Source organism: Tenrec ecaudatus, chromosome 14 (genome assembly GCF_050624435.1).
Source record: "Tenrec ecaudatus isolate mTenEca1 chromosome 14, mTenEca1.hap1, whole genome shotgun sequence".
Classification (NCBI taxonomy): Eukaryota; Metazoa; Chordata; class Mammalia; order Afrosoricida; family Tenrecidae; genus Tenrec; species Tenrec ecaudatus.
Genome location: NC_134543.1, coordinates 23,148,361 through 23,172,850, shown reverse-complemented (window position 1 = coordinate 23,172,850; position 24,490 = coordinate 23,148,361). Strand labels below are relative to the sequence as shown.

The 24,490-nt window shown below is 41.9% G+C and overlaps 1 protein-coding gene and 1 non-coding gene across 2 annotated transcripts in view; both read left to right on the top strand.

Moving 5' to 3' along the window:
• The window catches only part of TSHR (thyroid stimulating hormone receptor), a 150,717-nt gene that overhangs the window by 84,660 nt on the left and 41,567 nt on the right, over nt 1-24,490 (top strand). Inside the window, exons 3-5 of the mRNA XM_075531653.1 lie at nt 5,432-5,506; nt 19,992-20,066; nt 23,185-23,259. Coding sequence (XP_075387768.1) covers nt 5,432-5,506; nt 19,992-20,066; nt 23,185-23,259 — 225 coding nt within the window. The remainder of the gene's footprint in view (nt 1-5,431; nt 5,507-19,991; nt 20,067-23,184; nt 23,260-24,490) is intronic.
• On the top strand, nt 11,695-11,885 carry LOC142426925 (U2 spliceosomal RNA). Its single transcript, XR_012779793.1, has one exon. It is a non-coding gene; the product is annotated as a U2 spliceosomal RNA (small nuclear RNA).

Genomic DNA, 24,490 nt, shown 5'->3' with positions numbered 1-24,490 from the left:
AGAGAAAGGGAATAAATGAAATAATTAGGAATAATCCTAAACCTTCAAAAAGTGAATTGCTCTCTACTCTCAATGAGCAGAAAAGGATTTGTCTGTTGGGCTGACAGAGAACATCTAACTATGAAGTGAATTAGGTCTCAATTTCATTTAATTCCCCATGTCAGGCAGTGTTAGTCCAGGTTGACTAGAGAAATAAATCCAGGGACACTTATATGTGTATAAGAAAGAGCTTTATATCAAAGAACAATGGTATATTGAGAAAACATCCAACCCAGTCCAGATCAAGTCCATAAGTCTGATATTAGCCTCTATGTCTGATACCAGTCCATAAATTCCTCTTGAGACGTACATAACACACACAATGATGCCTGCCGAATGCAGCTTTCAGAGTGCCTCAACAGCAGGAAAGGGAAGGCAGAGAGACTGGGTCTGGCCTCCAAATGAGGTCATCAAGTTGCGACCTGATTGACAGGCAAGACTCCACCCCTTTGCTCAAGTTGACAGGCGATTATGTAACTTCCAAACAGGCAATCAAGTACATTCAGACACACCAAGTCACCACAAAACCAGGAGCAGCCTAGGCAGTTTCTAGGGAACGTTATTCATTTCATGACCATTTTATGGGGTTTCTATTATGTCGTCTCAGTGCTTTTCAACCAAGCATGAGTGTGTACCCCCACCCCAAGCATTTGGCAATGTCTGCAGCTACTTTTGGTTGTCACCACTGGAGAAGGTACCACTGATATTCAGTTAGTCGAGGACACCATGCATATGACAGTCCTCCCCAAGGCAAAGGTTTTCCAGTCCAATCTGTCAATAGTGCAAGGTTGAGAAATCTCTCTAACTGAATCGCTTTGCAGTTTTTGATGCTGCCTTAGTTTTAAATTCCAGCCTGCTTCTAATTACCCTCTCATCCATCTTCTTAACATCTTACACTGGGTCTGCTCCGCAGCCTCCTTCTTCACTTCCCATTTTATGTCATTTTACCTTATTTTTATAAATTCCTTAAGTACCAGTCCTTTATTTGTTAGTGTCCTAATTCCTATATACTCTACTCCTATTGGGTGATCTTTTATTTTTTTAAATAATTTTATTGGGGCTCTTACAGCTCTTATAACAATCCATACATCAATTGTAGCAAGCACATTTGTATATATGTTGCCATCATCATTTTGAAAACATTTTCTTTCTCCTTGAGCCTTTGGTATCAGCTCCTCTTTTTCCCTCTCTACCCCACCCTACCACCCTCATGACTCCTTGATAAATTAGAAATTATTATTATTTTCATATCTTGCGCCATCCGTGCTCCCTTCACCCATGATTCTGTTGTTCATCCCCCTTGGGGTGGGCAGTGTTATACATTGTTCATTAGTTCCTCCTTTCTCCCCCCGGCACCCCTATCTTCCTCCTTCTCTCATCGTATTGCTACTCCCATTACTGTCCCTGAGGAATGTATCTGTCCTGGATTCCCTGTGTTGAGGGCTCTTATCTGTACCAGTGCACATGTTCCAGTCTAGCCAGGTTTGTAAGGCAGAATTGGTGTCATGATAGTGGGAGTGGGGGAGGGAAGGAAGCATTAAAGAACCAGAGGAATGTGTATGTGTCATCAATGTTACTGCACCCTGGCTGGCTTGTCCCTTCCTTGTAGTCCTTCTGTAAGGGGATGTCCCACTGTCTACAGATGGGCTTTACATCTCCCCTCCCAGCTCTCCTCATTCGCCTTGATATGATTGTTTGTTTTGGGTCTTCTGATACCTGACACCTGATCCCATTGACACCTCCTGATCACACAGGCTGGTGTGCTTCTTCCATGTGGGCTTTGATGCTTCCCTGCTAGATATGCTAGATAGTTGCTTGTTTAACTTTAAGCCATAAGACCCTAGACGCTATATCTTTTGATAGTCGGGCACCATCAGCTTTCTTCACCACATTTGCTTATGCACCCATTTTGACTTCAGCAATCGTGTTGGGAAGCTGAGCATCACAGAATGCCAGGTTATTAGAACAAAGTGCTCTTGTATTGAGGGAGGACTTAAGTATAGGCCCAATGTCCATCTGCTACCTTGATATTTAACATAGATATATGTACATAAACTTATATCCCTATCGTTATATATTAATCTATATACATATATATATGCCTATACTTATACCTCTATAAATGTCTTTTTCCTCCTAGTTCTTTCCTCTATTTCTTTAAATCACTTTATTGGGGGCTCATACAACTCCTATCACAATCCATACATACATCAAGTGTATAAAGCACACTTGTACATTCGTTGCTCTCATTATTCTCAAAACATTTGCTCTCCACGTAAGGCCCTGGAATCGGCTCCTCGTTTTCCCCCCTTCCTCCCCGCTCCCCCCTCCTTTCCTCTATTTTGGATGAGCTTTTACCTAAGGCAGTTGATTCACAAAATAAATATTCATTCCTACAACTCAGGCCTGTATTATAAACTTTTTTCTGAACATCACCACTTTGGTGGGTCAACTGGCACTTCAAATACAGAGTATCTAAAATAATACATCACCTTCCTCCTAAATTAATTTTCCTTCTCCTTTTAACAACACCACTGTTTAGTTCTCCTCCCCGTCCTTCATCTCTCTTATACACCTGCCTAGTTAGTGTCTCCACGTGGACACTAGTAGCTTGCCATTGCGTTATTCGACAAAACATTGCTGAGCAATGCTGTGCTTAGCACTTGGCTAGGTGCTCCACAGACAACAGAGAACACTCATGGAAACCCGAGTTTCCTTCCTAAGGGAGTGGTGATGGGAGAAGCTACAGGGAGCTTTGGGAAATCAAATGACACATAGATTGAGATCTGCCTGATCAATTTAAAAACTGGTTAAAATTAAAAGTTCCAAGCAGGAGCAATGTCTGGGCTCTTTGAGAAACTGCATTCACTTTGTTAAGGCTGGAGTTGAGTATGGGAGAGGGAGGTCACAGCAAAAAAAATAATAAAATTTGTGGTAAGCCCAGATCTTTAGAGTGATGTGAAGGAATCTGAACTCTTTCCTAAGAACAATGTGGAGCCATTGTCTGATTTTGAGCAGGTATATGACACTTATTTATGGGAGCCCTGGTGGTGTAGTGGTTACACGTTTGGCTGCAATTTGCAATATCAGCTATTAGAAGCCACCAGCTGATCCACAAGGGAGAAAGATAAGGCGTCTACTCCCATAAGCAGAGACCATCTCAGATACTCACAGGAAGTTCTACACGGGTCGCTATGAGTCAGCATTGACTTAATGGCTGTAACATATTGTTTCTACAGCCATGCTGTAGCACCCCTCTAAGGAGGTGCCATTAGTCTGGAGAAAGTGGATCTCCCGCCCTTATAATATGAGCTAATGACCGTTCCACTGAGACCCAGAGAAATGCTAAGTCTTCTAAACCGGGAAAGTCAGGCAATTGTGGAGCAAAGACTATGCAAAGTTAGGAAAACAACTTGACCGCCTTCAGAAGGAATCTCGCTCTTCAGATGACACCGCTGCATCTCTTTCATACACCTTCCGTCTCCATGCAACAAAGCAACTCTTGTCAATGACTTCTGCAGTATTCTCTACATTGGAGGCACCGTGCTTGGATTAAAATAGTTTAGATAATGCTGTTATCCACTAGACCTTAGAAGTTTAGAAAGTCTGACACATCAAGGGATAATTATTTAGAAAACAGGTAATGCAAAACAGAAAAACAAGTCCGTTTGGAATTGTCCTAATTGCTCCTCTTTTACACATTATATCAGTGAAAATATTTTGCTTGCAGAATCAATTCAAGCTCTAGATCAGTGGTGCTCAACCCACCCTGTCTGCATATAGAATCATCTTGGAAGCTATTAAAATGAATATTATTTTTCCCATACCTCATAAACTCTGATTTAATTATCCTGGACTGAACCTTTGATATCAGTATGTTTGAAAAGCTCCATGGATTTTTCAAGTGTGTGGCCAGGACTGATCATGAATCGCTGCTATGTCTACTAGTGGAGACCATCTGTTGATCATTACTTTCCCCAAATGTCAAAGAGGAAAAAAGGTCATTGCTTTGATAGGATTAGTCATTCTCAGTACAAGATGGAATTTGAGGAGGCTATTTGAAACTTCGACCCTTATATATTCTTGACAGGCTGTATTCCTTATTCTTTTCTCTTTTCCAGTACTGAAAGCTTTTACTTGAATTATCTTTTGCTTACAAAATTCAAGGTGAATCATACTTTTAGCATTATTCCAACTCAAGGAAAGTCTCAGAGGAACATGCACTTGCCATTCCTTGGAATGCTCCGTGTAACAGTCTTGGGTTTTTCTTCATCCTTTCCGAAACCATATTTCTAACCTCATGCCATTATGAGGTGCTCTGTTAGAGATGCCTTCTTATTAATTTTTATGTTCTTTTCAAAAGCTCTGCATTTTTTTCTCTTGTTAGTTTTTTACAATTTTTTTAAAACATTTTATTAGGGGCTCATACAACTCTTATCACAATCTACACATATACATACATCAATTGTATAAAGCACATCTGTACATTCTTTGCCCTAATCATTTTTTTAAATAATTTATTGGGGCTCATACAATTCTTATCACAGTTCATACATATACATACATCAATTGTATAAAGCACATCTGTACAGTCTTTGCCCTAATCATTTTTTTCTCCTCTTTTCTTTTTTTACATTTTATTAGGGACTCATACAACTCTTATCACAATCCATACATATACATACATCAATTGTATAAAGCACATCCATACATTCCCTGCCCCAATCATTCTCAAGGAATTTGCTCTCCACTTAAGCCCCTTGCATCAGGTCCTCTTTTTTTTTTTTCCCTCCCTCCCCTTTCCCCCCTCCCTCATGTGCCCTTGGTAATTTATACATCGTTATTTTGTCATATCTTGCCCTATCCGGAGTCTCCCTTCCCCCCTTCTCTGCTGTCCCTAGCATTTTTTGCTTTTTAAATAACTCATCTATTCATTCATTTATACATTTACTTAACACTTATTTTTAGAGTTCAATGGCCAGCAAAAATAGAAGGAGTTCATTTCAGAGAAGTAGTGAGTGATACAACATAAATCAAAGACCACTGATAAACCACTGGACAATCAAGCACACGGTTATGATTAGTGAGAGGAGCAACTTGTGGTACGGAGAGAATATATTAAGGGGATCTGACTTAAGAGACTATCTGATGGAAGTGATATCTGAACAATATCTGGAGGATACATGTGACTTACTGTGTGGGAATCATCAGGTGTCATGGGATAAAAACATAGGAGTAGCTAATTTTAACTTAAGGAGACACCATGAGCATTATGGATGTTGCCCCATCTGGAAAGCCCCTGACAAAGAAATGACACCATAATTAATAGTATGTTTGACATTCATAACCCTACTGACTTCCTACTTTGTCTTATATTTTTTGTGACATTCAGCTACTTATCAATAGACACAACTCTGCAACGTCTGGAATCTCGATCCTTCTACAATCTGAGTAAAATGACTCACATGTAAGTACCATTATCAGGGAAGCAGGGGCTCCAGTGATGGCCATCACCATTGATGATCTGGGGTCTCTGAATGGCAATGAGAGCTGGTTTTTAAACCATGGGTCAAGATATCTGTTTATAATTAAATTCTAAATCTTCCTCATTCCAAAATTTTTGTTCATTCGTCCTAATTACTTCTCAGTTCCATGATTGGAAACTGAAAGACACCATGAGAAGATGTTCTCCTCTTGAGCTGTTTTATTCTATTACTATCTTGTCTGTAAATTTATTCTTATATATGCCGGTGAATCAATAAATATTTACTGACTACCAATACGATGCCAGAGAATAGGCAAGATTCTGAGATAACTACAAACCATTTTTCCCATTAATTAGGAAAGATTGGAATTTAGTGAGGTTAGAATAGGAAAGTGCTTAGGAACAGTGGTTCTGGAGTTGGTCCATGTCTGTTAGGTGCCGAGCCAGTTCTAACTCTCAGCAACCCTCATTACAACAGCATAAAACCCTGCCCCAGAGGAAGGAAGAGGACACAGAGGAAAGGTCTAGGAAACAAAACTATGGATAGAGGTAGAAACATACGGTGTGTACATTCATTCATTCGTCAAAATAGAGGCATTAGCCTATATACAGATGGCAATACACTGAGGTAGCAGACGGACTTTGGGCCTCTGCTCAAGCCCAGCCTCAACGCAAGAATACTTTGTTCTAACAACCTGGCATTTCGTGATGCTCACCTTCCCAACACAATTGCTGAAGACAAAGTGGGTGCATAAGCAAATGTGGTGAAGAAAGCTGATGGTTCCTGGCTATCAACAGATTTAGTGTCTGGGGTCTTAAAGGCTTGAAATTAAGCAAGAGGCCATCTAGATGAGAAGCAACAAAGCCCACATGGAAGAAGCACACCAGCTTGTGTGATCATGAGGTGTCCATGGGATCAGGTGCCGGGCATCAGAAGACCCAAAACAATCATATCGATGTGAATGAGGGAGGTAGGAGTGGAGACCGAAAACCCATCTGTCGACAATGGGACATCCCGACACAGTCACAAGAAAGGGATGAGTCAACCAGGGCGCAGTATACCCCCAATGAAACAACCGATGAAACACACAATATTCCTCTGGTACCTTGATACTTCCTCACCCACCCACCCGCATCACGACCCCAGTCTTGCCTTTCACTGTGGGCTAGACCAGAGCATGTACACAGGTACAGATAAGAGATAAGAGCCCAGGACACATGGAATCCAGGAACAAGAATGGAAATAGCGATTCCGGGAAGGTAGCAGGGAGGTGGGGAGAGGAGGAAGGAAATGAGGAACGATGGCAATGATCGACACAACCACACAGACACACACACAGCCAAGGGGGTGAACAACAGAAACCATGGGGGAAGGAAGACAGAGGTCAGTATAAGATATGAAACATTTATAATTTATCAAGGGGTCATGAGGAGAAGGGGGAGGGAGGGGGGAAGGGGAAGCTGATACCAAAGACTCAAATAGAAAGTAAATGTTTAGAAAACAATGATGGCAATATATATAAATATACCTGATAAAATTGATGTATGGATTGTTATATGACCTGTAAGAACCCCCAATAAAATGATCTTTTAATTAAAAAAAAAAACCCTGCCCCATCCTCATAATTGTTCTTATGTTTGAGCCCATTGCTGCAGTCACTGTGTCCGGCCATCTCGTTCAGGGCTTGCCTCTTTCCTGCTGCCCCTCTGTTCAACCAAGCCCGATACTCTTCTCCAGGGACTGGTCTCTCTTAGAACAGGTCCAAAGTACGTGAGATGAAGTCTTTCCCTCCTTGCCTCTAAAGAGCATTTGGCTGTACTTCTTCCAAAACAGATTTGTTTTCAGTTTTGTTCTGTTGGCGGTCGATGGTCCTTTCAAGATTCTCCCCATTCAAATGCATGATTCTTCTCCGACCTTCCTGATTTAATGTCCAACTTTCACATGCCTATGAGGCACTTGAAAATACCATGTTTGGGTCAGCTGCACCTGAGTCTTCAAAGTAAGTTCCTTACTTTTCCACACTCTAAGGAGGCCGTGTGCAGCAGATTGACCCACAGCAAGGTGTCCTTGATCCCTGACTGCATCGACTCCACGGTGGTGAGGAGTTTGGTCAGAGTTGGTTCTCATTCAATTCAAACCCCAGCCTTCTGTCTCTTGGACAAATGATGTGATCGTTCCTTTCTTCTGTGTTATCATTTTTTTAATATAAAGAACAAGTGTTCCAACTTCACATGATCATTAAAATACTCACTGAGACAGAGCATATAAACATGTAGCTCTATGACAGGTACAGGAGACAATACGCTTTAGAAATAACTGCTGATTTCCCTAGTATATCACAGCTTATAAAGAATAAAATCAAGTTTCCTACTTTTAAGAAGCCACTTAATAACCATTTTTCTCAATTAGCAGCTGCCTTCCTGACAGTTCTCTGATTGTGTAACCAGAGTCTTACACACAGTGGCCGTGTTAGCATTCCCATAAGCAGCTATTTCTCTAAAGTCTCATTTACATTTGATCCAAACTTCCCTTCCAGCACTATCACATTCCACATTTGCTACTTTCACCTTTGTTGGCCAATTCCTTCTCTAAGTAATCCATTTTTAAAATATGCCCATGATTTCATCACTGGGAGTCAGAGGCAACACAACTGCTTGCTTTGCTGTCTGTGAATGAGCCAAATAACCAATGCACAGTGATCAATCACCGATGACTCTGAAGGAGGTGGTGTGATTGGTCACCTATCAGGATGAGTATCTGATGTTTACATCAAGATTTGTGGGCTGACAAGCTGCCAGCAAAGTTAAGGTAATACACTGTGGTAAGTGCAACATGAACATAGTGTGGGGAGACTGTTCCTATGTAACTACACTATAGTAATTGAAGGCCATGCATTTGGAACTATGTCAACAGAGACTTCCTGCATAAAACCATTGCCATCAAGTCAATTCCAAGTCCTGGTGGCCCGGTGGTGGGGAGAACTGACCCATCGGTTGCCAAGGTTGTAATCTTCACAGAAGCAAGCCACCACATCGTGGTGATGAGTTCAAACTGCTGACCTTTTAGTAACAGCACTTACCACTAGGAGTTCTGGATACATGGAATTCAAGGACATCATGTGAAAATTCAAAGTACAGGGGAGAAAGCGTGGTCTAAGGTCTTTAAATTGTCTGAGAAGTGGCAGAGGTGGTCATTTATATTAAACCTCATAAATCATGACTAAATGCTTTAATCCATCAGGTAACAACAAAGAGAATTTGTAATAGAATAGAAAACTACCAAACTAATCAAAAGGTGAATAGAATAATATATTTTTATATATATATATATATATATATATATATATATATATATATATATATATATATATATATATATATATATATATATATATATATATATATATTTAAAGACCAGGAAAAAATAAAAAGACAAGAAATGAGCAGAACTGCCCATGAGGTTTACAAGGCTATATCAGCTTTATGGAAACAGATTTCCATGTCTTGTCCTCATGGAGTGGCTGATGGGTTTTATCCACCAGGCTTTCTGGGTAGCAGGCAAATGCTTCACAACTGCACCACCAGGGCCTCTCCAAAATAATCGTAAAAGAATAGATAACTACTAAGTCTTCTGGAAACGGACGTGGGATAATAAACATAAGTTAATCCAAAGAAAGATAAGAAATCAAGAAAGGCTGGCATAAAGAGTAGATTTATCATTTGTATCAGTTACTTTAAATGTGCAAGGATGGGATGCCTCAATTAAAATACAAAGATTGTCAGATTCGTTCATTTAAAAAATTCACTGTATACTGTTTACAGGAGATATAATGTAAATGTAATTATATAGAAAGGTCAAAGGTGAAAGGATAAAATATATAACATGCAAGCAGTAACCAAAACAGAGTTGAGATGATTATACCAATATACATTAACACAGAAAGCTTCACCATCTATAAACCGGGAGTATTCATGATAGAAAAATTATATCACCCAAATGATAAAATGATTATAAATGTGAATATACTAAGAATATAGCTTCAAATAATGAAAAGCAGAAATTATTATAAGCATGAAAATATAGGCAAATCCACAACCAGTAGTGAAAGCTTGTATTCATATATCTTAATCAATACCTACAAAATAAGCATAGCAAAAAGTAAATAATACTATTGACAAGAAACTAATAAAGATTGAATATCTAAAAAATAGTTTACAAATAACTTAATGATGTATAAAACAGTGCATTCAGCAGGAGAATGCATCCTTTGTATACTTACATGGAATATTTATTAAAATTGACTTTACAGGCAGATGTAACATCATGTCACTTGATCTCCCTTTGGACCTATTTCAAAGCTGTTTCCTTTTGTAAAACAACAGTAAAGGGCAATGCATGTGAATTCAGCCCCTGGTGAACTCCCTCTGACCTTGGACCGGGGATGGGAGTGACCTTGCAGAATGCAGGGCACAGGGGACTCTTACAGGTGCAGTGAGGTTAGCCTTGAGCACCCCACCATTTGATCTCCCTTATGAGCCATTTAAATGTGTTCTAGTTTTGAATATTTTCTGCTTTCTTTTGATTGATGTTTTATCGGTTTTACTTTGTTATTCTTTTCAGTTGATTGCATGTTTTTCTTTATGTGAAATACAGGATAGGTAAATCTACAGATACAGTATCTGGATTAATGGTTCCTGGGAGATAAGACAGGGGAGGTTGAGGGGAAGAGGGGAGCTGAGAACAATGAGTAGAAGAATGAAGAAAATGTTCTAAAACTGGCTGTGGTGGTAATGGTACAACTCTTCTTGATATGACTAACTATTAAACTTTATGATATGTCAATAAAACTGAATGATAAAAGAACGAATAAATAATAGATGGATGTGTACATAGATAAGTAAAACTGATTTATATAGAGCCACAAAATCAAGTGTCAATAGCTTACAAACATTAGAACATATTGATTGACCAGCATACTTGACTAAGTAACTGCGAGTCAAAAAAGAAATTATATTAGGTATTTAAACTAAATAAAAATATAATCCCCTCATAGAGGGGTCACAGGGAATTGATGAGCCAGTCAGGGTGCAGTATAGCACCGATGAAACACAAAACTTTCCTCTAGTTCTTTGGTGCTTCCTTCCCTCTACTATCATGACCTCAATTCTATCTTACAAGTCAGATTAGACCAGAGCATGCACACTGCTGCAGACAAGAGTCCGAAACACAGGGAATCCAGGATAGATAAACCCCTCAGGGCCAACAATGAGAATAGAGATACCAGGAGGCTTAGAGGAGGGCAGGGGAGAAAGGGAGAATCATTCACAAGGATCAATCTAGAACCCCCTCCCAGGGAGATGAATAGATGAGGGGTGATGGAGATGATGTAAGATATGAAAATAATAATCTATAACTTATCAAGGGTTCGAGAAGGAGGGCAGGGAAGGGAAGAAATGGAGAACTGATATCAGGGGCTCAAGTGGGAAGAGAATGCTTTGAAAATGATGAGGGCAGCATATGTGCAAATATGCTTGACACACTGGATGAATGTGTGGATTGTGATAAGAGATGTAAGAGCCTCAATAAAAGTAAGAAAAATAAAATTAAAATATAATGTTTTAAAACCATAATGTTTCTGAGGTTTCACACTCAGAAAGTATGGTCGGAAAAAGGCAGATCAGAAAGCTGAAAAAGAGAGTATTTACCTATCTTTCAATAATCCTTCCATAATAATTTATAAAAAGAACAGTAAATTAAGACCAAAGAAAGTAGGAAAATACCGAAGCCCCAGAAAACTAAATGGTAGATCACAGTGAAGTTATACAAATTCAAAACCAAGTCACCTAACTCCTAACTCAGACTACTCTGCTACGATGCTCACGCACCCCAGACTGCCAGCTGCCCATTTGTAAGAACGCCCTTCATCAACCTGTCGCTCTTGAAGGCAGCTCTTTCATCTCATGGTCGTCATCTTCCTCGGAATGGTTCCCACTGATAGCAGTCCTCTTATAAATATAAAATTTCTCTTTGAGCCAAAGTATTAGTTTTCTAGAGCAAAAGAACTTATTAAATACCATAACTAAAAGATGCATAGAGATGAATCTTTAAAAGGATATATGCTTCATATTTGAGTTATTAGGTACCTAAAGTCTTATAAAATAGGAGAATGATCGCTTCTCTGCCTTTTGGCTAAGATCAAGTGTAGTATCTGTTCTTATCAGTTTAATATCTGATACGTCCTCTATCCGAGGGCAATATATTAAATGGATTTTTGGAGCAGGGAGTTGGACTAGGAGCTTGCTCCGTCCACTCCACGCATCGACCTGGTATTGCAGTACCTCCGGGAGCGGTGCACCCCCTCGGGGGATTCCTTACGTGGTTTCTAATGTCAGACTTATTCTTCCGCTCTAGTTATACTTTCTAACTATTTAAGTTCCTGATGTTGGTTTGCTTTTGTTTTGCTGTAAAAAAAAATAGGAGAATGAAACATCTGCCATTCTTCAAATGTTAATAATACACAAGGGCCTTCAAATTTTTCATTAAAAAGCAGATTTAAAAGATAAGGGAATTTATCCAGGAACTATTGGAAACCCACTTGTGTACTGGATGCAATTCTTTGAAAAATAATTTCTTCTCTGTGTAAAGGGCAAATGAGAAATTTGAAGTGGGTGCCACTTCCATGTTTACTGCATTTATTTAAACCCACGGCCCTGGAGTCCATTCTGACATGTAGCAATTCTACAGGGCCGAACAGAATGGTTACCCAGGGTTTCTGAGCTTTTGAAAGTTTATAGGAGCAGGCAGCCTCATCTTTCTCCTTCAGGCAGCCACTGGGTTTGAATCACCAACCTGGGGGTGAGCAGCCTATCCCACTAAATCAACAACAGCCTAAAACAATTCACTGCACTCCTTGCATGATACAAGCAACAGAAAAGTCATTCTCCTGCCCTCAAGAATTGAGAATCATTTTGTAGAAATAAGGCATGGAGCCAAATATCAATATAAGAGTTCTTGTTTAATCGACACACCAAACCGCTGGCCACCCTTTCCTAGAATCCTGGGGGTAAGATTAAAGCCCTGTGCTTTGTTCAGGGTAGCACAAATGTTTTGCGTTTAATTAACCAAATGTTGGCCATTGGAGTGCCCCCAGCAGCCCTGGAAGAACTGATGATCAGCCTCTACACCAGCGGTTCCCAACCTGGGTGTCGAATGACCCTTTCACAGGAGCAAAGTGACAGTGATGAAGTAGCAATGAAAATATGTTTCTGTTTGGGGGGTCACCACCACATAAGGACCTGTATGAAAGGGTCCTAGCATTAGGAAGGTGGAGACCCGCTGCTCTATACCTTGTCGTATGCTTTCAAATTGATTCCAGCTCAGTAGAGACCTTGGAGGACATAGAGCTGGCCCACAGGGTTTCCTATCAAAGAGCAGGTCAGCAGTTTGAAGCCACCCTCCACTCTGCTGCAGAAAGGCAGGACTTTTTGCTCATGGAAACTATTACAGTCTTAGAAACTCATAAGGGGCAGTTAGTTCTATCCTGCCCTTTAAGATTGCCCTGCAAGATATGACAAAATAATTATTTATAAATTATCAAGGGTTCATGAGGGAAGGGGGAGCGGGGAGGGAGGGCAAAAATGAGGAGCTGATGCCAGGGGCTTAGGTGGAGAGCAAATGTTTTGAGAATGATGAGGGTAATGAATGTACAAATGTGCTTTACACAATTGATGTATGGATTGCGATAAGAGCTATATAAGCCCCTAAGAAAACGATTAAAAGTAAATAAATAAAAAGATCGCCCTGAGTTGGCATCCACTCGTTGGCAGTAAGGTTTGGTTTTTTGTTTCTAAGCTTTCAAGGAGCCTACCCCAAGTCTTTTTCTTTTGCTCTTGGACATGCCTTACTGTGACCAGCCTAGCCTCGGGGTGCCTTTCTAGAAAGATTACAGCCAGGAAAAGCTGGTGGAGCGTTTTACTCAGTAACACCTAGTGTCAACTAAGCAGAATTCAACATGATGCCAATGGTTTGGTTTGGCTTTGTTGTTTTTTATGCAGGAACGAGAGATCTTGACCATGTTCTGTTGATGTAGAGGGTAGGTATTAAAGAGTACTTCCTGTCAATGTCGGCACATTTTATGATTATGTAATTATAGGGAAGTCTCCAAAGAAACATCAGTGCTCTGCTTCTTAGCTATCTTTGCTTCCTCAGCTCTCCTCTCTGTTCCTTTCGGGCCTGGCAGTGAGGCTCCTGAGGAACCTGTGGGCCACAGTTCCACTATCCATCAGACCAACGCCTTTGCAACTTGCTGCGAAAACCTAGCTGTTTCCTCTGGGATGGCTTCCCGGTCATGTTTTCCACGGTCCCGTGATATAAACTGGGGTGGTAGGAAACAGGCGTTGAAATTGTTTCTGGTAGCCATCCAGAGCTGGCCTTCTGAAGACGCACAGCTCCCTGCGCCTCCGAGAAAGCCACAAGCCCTGAGAGTCCACAGGCCGTTTGATGCTGGGCATTTTACGAAGTCATACCGAGACTTCAAAAGCATGGGCCACTCCGTTCTTATCCATGTGTCTTCCGTTAGCCTCTGCGACACCACATTCCTGATGGTCCTCCTTGCACACCGGGCACGCTTACTTTTACTGCTTTCCTGTGCGCTGTATTAACCCTCCTTGCTCCTAAATGCTGGGCTCCCGCACAGCGCAGTCCTGTGTCCTCTTTTCCCCTCGCTCGACATTCTTCCCCTATGTCATCTTTCTCAGCAGTCTCACGCGAACAGATGTAGGCCTCGCGCTTTAGCACCCACTTCCAGGCGCAAATGCTCCTTTAAAGCAAGGATGGCGAGACTGTACCTCATATACTTTGGACGCGTTATCAAGAGGGACCGAAGACCACATGTTTTTAATTGCAGGGAGTAATGCTTTTTTTTTTTCTTCTGAAAAGGGGGCTGTGAGCCAAATACATCTGAGATCCTATGCTGTAGAAAGTTACCGAAAAGCAAGGGATTTCTCTCTGTTCACTAGAGCAAACAGAGCTAGTCAAAGTAATTGTTCTTTCTACATTGTAGACACTTAAAAGCACACACACATGATTTAAAACAAATTGATGCACGATTTGAAATTAAAATTGAATCTAGCGAATGGCTATGTTGGAATGAATCTTCTTGCCCAAATTTACTCAGCTAACAAATTTGAGTTAGAATTTGAACCCAATTGTGTTTCTTTCCAAGGCCATGTGTCACCCAATTAAAAGCTGTGCAGAATGTACACCAGATAGCTGTAATTAAATGTTGTCGTTAGGTGCTTTCAGTTGGTTCCAACTCACAGCGAACCTACATACAAAAGAATTGAGCGTTACTTCATCTCGACCATCCTCACAATTACTGTTAGGCTTGAGCCCAGTGTTGGAGACACGGTGTCAGTCCAACTCCTAGGGGCCTTTCTTCTTCTTCCCTGGCCCTCTGCGTTACCAAACATGATGCGCTTCTCCAGGGGCTTGTCTCTTCTGATCACGTATCCAAACTACGGGAGATGAAGTCTTGCTAGCCTCACTTCTAAGGAGTTAGTCTCTGTGAGACCCCGCCTCGCGAGGAACTAGTGTGTAACTGAAGGGAAAAAAGTAAAAGACAGACAAAAGTTGTGGCATGTTCGCCTCCGGCATGGCTCCAGGTCTGAGCAGAGAGAGAGTGTATTCTCAACATCGCCTTATGTACTCTGGAGGCGTGCAGGCCCCTCTAATCACAGGGAACCACGTACATAACAAAGCGGCCTGTCCCAAACCCTAACCCCTGTGCTGGGGGGAAGCAAGGGGAGTGGCCATCCCCTGAGCACTGAGAGCAATAGCAACATGCCTACTCTGATAGACAAACTGCTGGTCGGATGGCTACTTTAAGGTGGCACTATTATGGGAGGATATTGTGGGGATTAATCTTAATTACGAGACTATGATTGGGACTCATCTCTAACTCACAAGTGTGAAGGCCTCCCTCCACCCAGAATCCTGGCCTCCCAGCCTTCTTTCCATATGAGAACACAGAATTCATCCACATACACTCTTTTCCCAGTCCTCTGTTTCTCACAATTCTTTACTCTTTTCAAGACAGATCTATTGGGCCTTCTGGCAGTTCTTGCACTTTCAATATTCTTTGCCAACATCGTAATTCAAACGCATCGATTCTCCCCTGGTCTTCTTGGTCCAGTTTCAGCTTTCCCATGTGAGGTGATTGAGAACACCATGCCGTGTCAGTGCGCCTTAGTCCTCAAAGTGAGTCTTTGCTTTTGACATTTGAAAAAAGGTCATGTGCAGATTGCCTCCATACAGTATGCCCTCTTCCACGAACTCTAACTGTCATGGGTCCAAGGAAAACGACCCCCTGACCCCTGCGATTTGTTTGCCAACTCATCCTGGTGAAGCCAACTCCACATGCTGGGCATGATGGGCACGATTCTCCTCTAAAGAGTCGTGCTATTTGAAACCCAGTGAAGGGGATCAAACAATAATGGGTATTTATGTTATTTCTGGAAGGAGCCCCAATGGGCACTGGTTAAGGCCAGCTGCTGACTGTAAGGTTTGCGGTTCGAACCCACCGGTTGTGGCATGGAAGAAAGAAAGGAAAGTAGCTTGCTGTTCACACCAAACAGTCTTGGAAACCCTGTGAGGGCAGTTTGGCTCGGCCACAAGAGTCGCTGTGAGTCAGGGTCCACTCAGAGGCAACGGATTTGGATCTCTTTTCAATATCACTGAGAAAAAGAAAGAAGAGCTATACTTGGTATCAAAAGTCCAAGGTGGGGGCTCATGGCTGCCTCCCCTAGCTGGCTCACTCACTTCCTCCCTTGTGGAGCTGTCCCGGATCAAGTAGTGTACTTGGGCCCTTTTTATCCTTTAACCTTCCCGAGTGGAGCATTTCCAATCAATAACCTTTAAGATCTTTGAACATTTCCTTAATATAGCCAACTAATCTCAACCAAATCTGGTGCTGCACTTTAAAAAATTGTTTTATATAAATTAGGTGCCACTTAGCTTTTTTCCATTTGGCATTGTACACTGCATCTTGTTACATTTTTTTCTTTTGAAGAATATTTAATGAAAATTGAAATGTCTCCCTTTCTTTGCTCCAAACCTATCTACGAGAACTTATCATGGTGAAGAATATGTTTCTCATTTGGAGAGTTTGGACCAGGAGCCTTGGTGGCACAGTGATTAATCACATTTATTCAGCTGCTAACAGAAAGGTCAGAGGTTCAAATCTACCAGAGATTTCATAGAGAAAATATCTGGTGATCTGTTCCCCTAAGGTTTCAGCCTAGAAACCCCTGTGAGGTCATTCTGCTCTGTCCTATAGAGAACTTATGAGCTGAAATGTACTTCATGGCACATACACATAATGTTTAATATGTCTCTTATTATTTGAAAAAAAACTATTTATTAAAAGAAAGAGACAAAATATTCCAACCTAACTACAGATTATTTCTTGCTAAGTAGAACAGGATAGGTGGCCCTCCTTCATGCCGTGACTCCAGGGTCCAAGTTGCTGAAGGCGCCACCATCCCCAGCTCTTCCCTGAGGTTCTCTTGGAAGGCTTCTCCCTGCCGGCCTGCTGAGCCACAGTGGTGTACAGGTCTGCTCTCTCTAGGCTCTTTAGCTTCTTGCAAGTAAACCTAACCTCCTGAGTGCTGGACTGTAAACAAGTGTTAACCCAAGATGGTGTGATTTAAATTCATTCACCCAGATATGCTTGACCTTCCTTCAAACTTGGACTCCTCTCTCCACCTTCTCTTTACAGAAGAGCCCGTGGGGTGATGCTAGCTTCTAACCCAAAGGTGGGCAGTGGAGTCCACCTAGAAGCCCCTCGGAAGAAAGACCTGCCACTCTCCCTCTGACAGACTCCTATGGAGCATGGTTCTACTCTGACATACAGGGAGTCGCCGTGAGTCAGAGTCAACTTGGTGGCAACTGTTCTGTCTTTTTCTTTTTTCTTTTATTTTCTTATACCAGAACTCCTGGTTCCTTAGCTCCACGACTCCTTGCTTGCTTTTTGGAAGCAGTTATACCATCTGCATTTATCTTCATTGAAGAAAACTACTGGCAGCCCACTTTCCCCTGCCAATCTTCTTTCACTCGGCAGATTGGTTTTTCAGGTACTTGTAAGGCAATTGAGAAGAGACCCTGGAAGTGCACTATTTAAGTGCTTTGGCTGCCAACTGAGAGGTCAATGTTGCAAATGCACAAGACGCTCCACGGGAAACAGACTTTGCTTCCAAGGGGTAGTAGAGGACCGCCCCATAAAAGCTCAAGGAGTTAGCTTCTAAGGTTGCCATGAGTCAGAATCAACGCAATAGCAACTGCAATAGCAAAAGAAAGAAATGTTCTTTTGTGGTATCTCTTGTGCATCTTTCTCTCTGTTTCTTCTTCTTCCTTTCCCTCCACAAAGTGCTCTCTTCTGGTGTGTCTCCCCCTCTGTCCTTGCTGCCATGACCCCAGGCTGCCAGCCTCACTGGGGCCGCTGTGACCCACAGCAGTATTCTGTGTCCCTTTGAAGCTGACCCCACGGGGCTGCAGTCTTTGCTTGTGATATTCTTTGGGGCCAATGACCCAGGTTTGCTGGTCCAACGATTCTCTGTTGTGGAGAAACTTTCCCGAATGCAAATTCCATTCAGAGGATTTCTGAACTCTACTGGCTAATTTATATTTGGTTGTTTCTAACAGTAACTAGAACTCTCTTCCCCAAATAGAAAATTCTGGGAAGGAGCGCGTTGCCCACCACAGAGAAAGCAAGCAGCATTCGAGCAAGCGGAAGTTGCTCGGAGGTGCAAGGCAGAATCGTTGTGAACTATACTCAGGGCAGAGGGCTGTGGGGCTTTCAGCTTATAAACAGGACACAGTTAAGACTTTGGTGTAGAGAGCATCTGTCTAAGGAAAAATCCTATTCCTAAAGATTGTGATATAATACTATAGCAGACACCATGAGGCAAGGATTTTGAGTGGAAGGGTTTAAAGGATTGAGATGTCAAAGGTTGATACTTTCTATGTAAGCTTTGATGGATCTTTTGAGAAAGTCCAATAAAGAATAATAAAGTTATTTTCAATAGTCTCCTGGAATACTAAATTATGCTGATGGAGACAATGGAATAGAGTCTATATCAATGTAGACAGTAAGATGTATGGCAATAGAATTTCTCCAAAAAATAAAATAAGCTCCCTGCCATCTAGTCAATTCCAACTAATAGCAACCCTAGAGGCAGTGGGCTGCTCATTTAGCTGCTAGCCTCAAGGTCAGTGGTTCGAACCCACCAACAGCTCCTCGGGAGAAAGATAAAACTCTCAAACTCCTAAAAAGGTTAAAAGCTTTGGAGTCCCAAAGGAGCAGTTTTACCCTGCCCCATAGGGTTGCTATGAGATTATTTCAATTCTCAATTGAATCTATCCTTTGTTTTCCCTCCCTCTGCCTAAGGTCTATTCCAGACTCAACTTCGTAAGTCAAAATGCCAAGCTTAATGGGTATTTATGAATAGTAGCAAAACATTGTCAGATGTAGTATGAAAAGATAAGCCCCTCAGGTCAGAAGACATTCAAAATATGCCCGAGGGAAATCTACCTTCTCAAAGTAAAGCTGACAAAAATGATGTGGGTAAAGTTTTGAAGACTGCTGATGAACATGACTCGGGATGAGAACAAACAACTGTGAGCATATATTAATAATCAAAATGTGGAATGTATAAAGTGTGCATCTAGGAAAGTTGGAAGTGGAATTTCAATCAGATGGAATGGAATGTATAGTGATCTTGCAGCGAAAAAGAGGAGAACTGGCAAAAGATGGAACGACTTTGTGTCTGTAACAATGGACTCAAACCCAAGATCCATTGTGGGAATGGCCAGGCCCAGGCAGGGTTTCCACTCTGTTCCTAGCATGGCTAGTGATTTGGAACCGGCATTATGGCACCTAACAGAAACAGCAGCCTGTATCTAAACCCATGTATGGACACACAGGTTATCCCACTGCATATGGGATAACTATAAAACTCAAATTAATGACACTGCAAAATAAGCCCAAGTGAACTGTGAAGACTCACTGCATCTGACGTAGCACCGGACAAAAATCCCCGCCATCATTGCTGTGCTTCCAGCCATCATATAACCCCCTCCATCTTCCACTCCAGAACCGCTTTCCTTGGCCGGACACTTGCGACTGTCATCAACAATCCATTGGGCGGGTCCTTCTTTTCTGTCTACGTCTAAAAGGGAGAAAACGGCTCTTCATTGATCCAATTAAGACAAAGTGACACAATAGGGCTGGCTTATCACTGTCGCTCTCTGGGGAGCTGGAGTTTATGAGATTGAGTCTCCGCCGGTTACGGTCTCAGGGATATCATGCAAATGTACAGTGAAGCCTATTTGATGTCATTGTATCTTGAATTCAAAGAAGAAGAAGAGAGATATGTGTCATCGTTAATGTGATCTTGTTATCGTTTACAGAGAGATTCGGAATACCAGAAGCTTAACTTACATAGACCCTGAGGCCCTCAAAGAGCTCCCCCTCCTGAAGTTCCTGTAAGTAAAGTATTAACTCCTCTGTCATCCAACTCTTTCTTTTTTTAGAATTATAATGCTGTTGTCTGCCAGGGCATTGACGCCTAACCTAAAGGTTGGCAGTTCCAACCCTTCCAGTGAATGCCTTCTGTAACACTCACAGCTCGGAAACTGTGCTCAGTTCTCCTTTGTAACCCATGAGGTTGCCATGAGACAGAATCGACTTGGCAGCAACAGGTTTGGCTTGGTTTTTGTCTTCCCGGAAGTTGTGATCCAGGGTCCTTTGATTATTAAATGGCCAGAGTCAATTCATACCCTATGACTTATCTCCCACTTTTGTTGTCACTCAAAGGAAAAACATCCGGTGACAGGTTTTATAAGCATTTTTACAGTCAGCAGTGGGCTGAGAGCACCAAGAGGCATGAGGGAGAAAATCCAAAATCTGGCCTTGAAGGGGTTGGAGCACTTCAGAAGATTAGTGGGAAAATGGAATTGATAGGTAATGGAATCTAGTTAGCCATCAAATGGAATAAGCCAGAACAATGAATATGCAAAAAGCCCACAGAGCCCCAATGTTCTTATATGACTAGGGGAAATGAGTATCAAATTGGTATTAGAATAACTGTTAATTAGAAGAAGTCACAAAGGATAAAATATAATCTGTGTGTGTGTGTGTATGAGAGGGTGGGGAGAGAGAGGGGGGAAAGAGAAGAGAAGAGGAAACAGGGAGGGACAACTCCCAGGGTGTTTTTTGCTTTGGTGGCCCCTTATGAGCTGACAGCAACTCCACAGGAGCAGGGAGCTCCACTTTCTAGCCTTCTGTTCCATCTTTGCTGCTAGCACAGAGTAGGTGCTGAATAAAAATGTGTTAAATGGCTGTGTATGATCTCAGGTCCTCCCAAAATCAGGTAAAATAATTCTCTCTCTCTCTCTTTCTCTCTCTCTCTCTCTCTCTCTCTCTCTCTCTCTCTCTCTCTCTCTCTCTCTTTTGGGATGGATATATATATATATTCCATTTGTGAGGGGTCTTCAGAATTCTATTTTCAGATAATAAAATTGAAAGATGATGGAAGTTTGTGAAATAAATCTTTAAGAATGAAAAGATGTTATTCAGGAAACTAAGTGGTGGGTAGAAATGGAAATGTAGAGGGCAATCCAGGTGGATAAAATCACATAAACAAGATAAAGCAATAAGGAATTAGATGGCTTATTTGCAAAACTACAAGCAGTTTCGTATTGAGGTGTGACTGGGAGATGTGGGTGGGTTGAGAAGGCGACTGGTGAGAGATACCAAAGAGGACCTCTGAGAGGGTGATAAGAATTCGTGAGGGCACAAAGTGATCACCGCTCCTATGGACTTAGGATCTCAATCATCCAATAACTACTCTCTGGTAGTCTGTCATTTGCAAGGCTCTGTGGGAAATACACAAGATGAGAACATTTTCCCCGCCTTCAAGGCGCTTTATAGACTAGTGCCTAGAAAAAGCAAGAGATCTTCTGTTATAGGAGACTAATGATAAGGAACCAGTGAGGAACCCCTACAGTGTTTGGTGCTCTAGGTAGAAATTGATGTTGTGTGTGCTGCCCAGTTGATTCTAACTCACAGTGATTCTATAGGACCGAGGAAAATTACCCCACGAAGTTCCCCAGGCTGTATTCTTTATGGGCTTGGACCTCCAGGAATTGGCTCCCATGGAGTAGGTAGTCCATTTAAGTGGTTGACTTTTCAGTTAGCAGCCAGGCATGGAGCCAGTGTGCCACCAGGGCTCCTTGGGAAATTAAACGAGTGATCAAAAAAAAAAAGACAGTCACTGAAATAATAATTACCTGGGGGAGAGGGAGAAAGGGGAAGTCAACACCTTTGAGTGCAAGAAGGAAAAAATATGTTCTAAGCTTGATGCAAAAACCTTTGTAGAGTGATTAAACTATTGAATGATGTGGTAATTATAGCTCAATATACTAATTTTTTTTTTAAAGAAGACTTTCTTAGGTTTTGAAAAATAGAGTTTCTGGTCCAAGTTCCCCCATCGGGCATTCCCAGACCTTCGCTCTCTATACTCCACTGACCAGTTAGGCCTGTCTCCCCACCCCCAACCCCCAACCCTGACACATGAACACCAGTTCAGTTGAATTAATTAGTTTGCTGTTCCTCAAATATATCTCCCAGAATTTTACCCTCCCCTTTATTATCTAGAATGTTCCATTTCTCATTTTGAGAACCTGGTTCCCATTTCCTCTTCAAACTCTCTGCGCACCCCTCTGCAAGGAGTGAAGTCTTCCACCTGTCGTATGAGACACCTCCGTAGAATGACAGGTTGCTACTGACAGCTTTCCTGGGTGCCTAGAACTCGCCCTATTGTGCACCATCCCTCTCAAAATAGTCACTGACAACCTTCTAATAGCTGCAACATATGTAGGACCAACTGAATGCAGGAGGCATTACGAACCTGAGAGTTTTGTACTTCTGTTTAAGTATTTTTTTAATCTTAATAGTTTGCTCTGGTTGGCACAAATGTAGAGTTAAGCTATTGTCTTTAAATGAAATCCTTCTTTCTCTAAATATGTGTTATGCTTCAATTGGTACTGCTGCCACAGATCTCCCAGGTGGAGAGGCCATTCTTTGCACAATATTGAACACAATATAATGTAGGATGTGAAAGGGGAAGCCTCACATCTAAATAAGAGTATTCCTTATGCTTTATAGACTACCAAAGGGTTTCAGTTAATAAGTCAAAGACATTCTCTGGGTACTATAAAGAGTTAAACACCTGGATGCTAACCAATCATCACATTGCCCTCTTACCCCATCTTCTTCTTCTCCCTCTTCACACAGCACTATCCTATTAAAGTCATACTCACAAACGTGCACACAGAGAAAGAAATGTAAATGCTTACTTCTCCTTCTACTCTCATTTGGTAAAGAATCCCCAGATCCCAGTAAGCAGAGTGGATGTGTTGACACTGGTAGGCTGGATTGTACCCTTGTCTTTGGGGAAATGCTGTCTCACCCAACAGTTAGAATCTGCTGACTGCTACTCCAATCCAACTTCAGAACCCATACTCACAGCTATGACTTACATTTTCCATATTGATTTCCTAAACTGTGTCCTTTTCCCTTCTTTTTTCCCCTGTCATTTAGTGGCATTTTCAACACTGGACTTAAAGTGTTTCCTGACCTGACCAAAGTGTATTCCACGGACGTCTTCTTTATACTGTAAGTAGATACGCATTCTGTGTTGGCAGTGGTTCTCTGTTTATTTGGGTCATTGACAAGTACGAGGGTGTGGCCACGAGGGTTAGTAGAAGCCAAGTAGGCAGATGTTTCGAGGAGGAAGGTGTGCTCAGTCACGACAAACACCCTGATGGATGAAGGAAGGCAAAGATTGAGAAAGGAAACTTGGACTGAGGAGTGAGGAGCGTTGGTGGCTCTGAGAGGAAAGTGACAGCAGAGTGCTGGGGGTACAGGAGCCTGGTTGGCCGAGGCTCCCGAGACAATTGCAGGAGAACATTCTAGAGAGTGACCCTAGCAAACACTTGAGAAGGTTATTATAAAAGGGGAGCAGAAAAGGTCTCAGTAGTTTGACTCTGGAGGAGAAGTGTTTGTGAGTTTTTAATCAGAGAAATTAGGGCATGTGTGTTTGCTGGTGGAAGTGATTGAATAGATGGAAAATGTAATGATGAGAATGATTAGTACATATTTTTCATATGACCTTTAATAGCATCGGAAACATATTCACATGCCTTATCACAGTCGCTTCTCCCAACCACATGATAGTCAAAAATGAAGGATACCTTTTCCATCTGACAAAGAAGAAGACAGCACAATCCCAAGGAGCACTCAGTAGTGATGCTCAAACTACCAGCTGTGGTTTCTGACTGAAAGCCACGTGTTCTTCACCAAATCTGTTAACACAGACGAACTGTCCTACTCAGTCACACCTCCAGGGTCCCTGTGAGTTGGAAGACGGAGCCGTGGTGGCATAATGGCTAGACTTGGCCATTGATCCACAAGGTGCGCAGTTCAAAACCACCAGCCTCTCTGTGGAGAAGGAGGGGGCTTTCTAGTCCTGTAAAGAGTTACAGTCCCATGGGGGCAGTTCTTCCCTGCCTATGGGTTTGCTGTGGGTCAGCATGGACTCGATGAAATTGAGTCTGACTTGGTTTCATGAGTTGGAATCGACTCCATTGCAGTGAGTTTGCTTTTTTGGTTTAATCATACAGAAAAGACATTCTCAGAGAGAATCGCAGGTGTAGTTAGCACTGCAGAGTTAGCGGAGGGTTGGGGAAAAATACAAACTCTGGAGTTTATGCCAGAACAAAAAGGCATCACACTTCTTTGCTACAGAAGTGCTCGACTCAAAACATAGACTGTTCTCCAGAAACTAAACCAGGACAGAAACCTTCTGCAGCAGCATCTGCCTGCGCAAGTAGAGGACTTTTAAGCC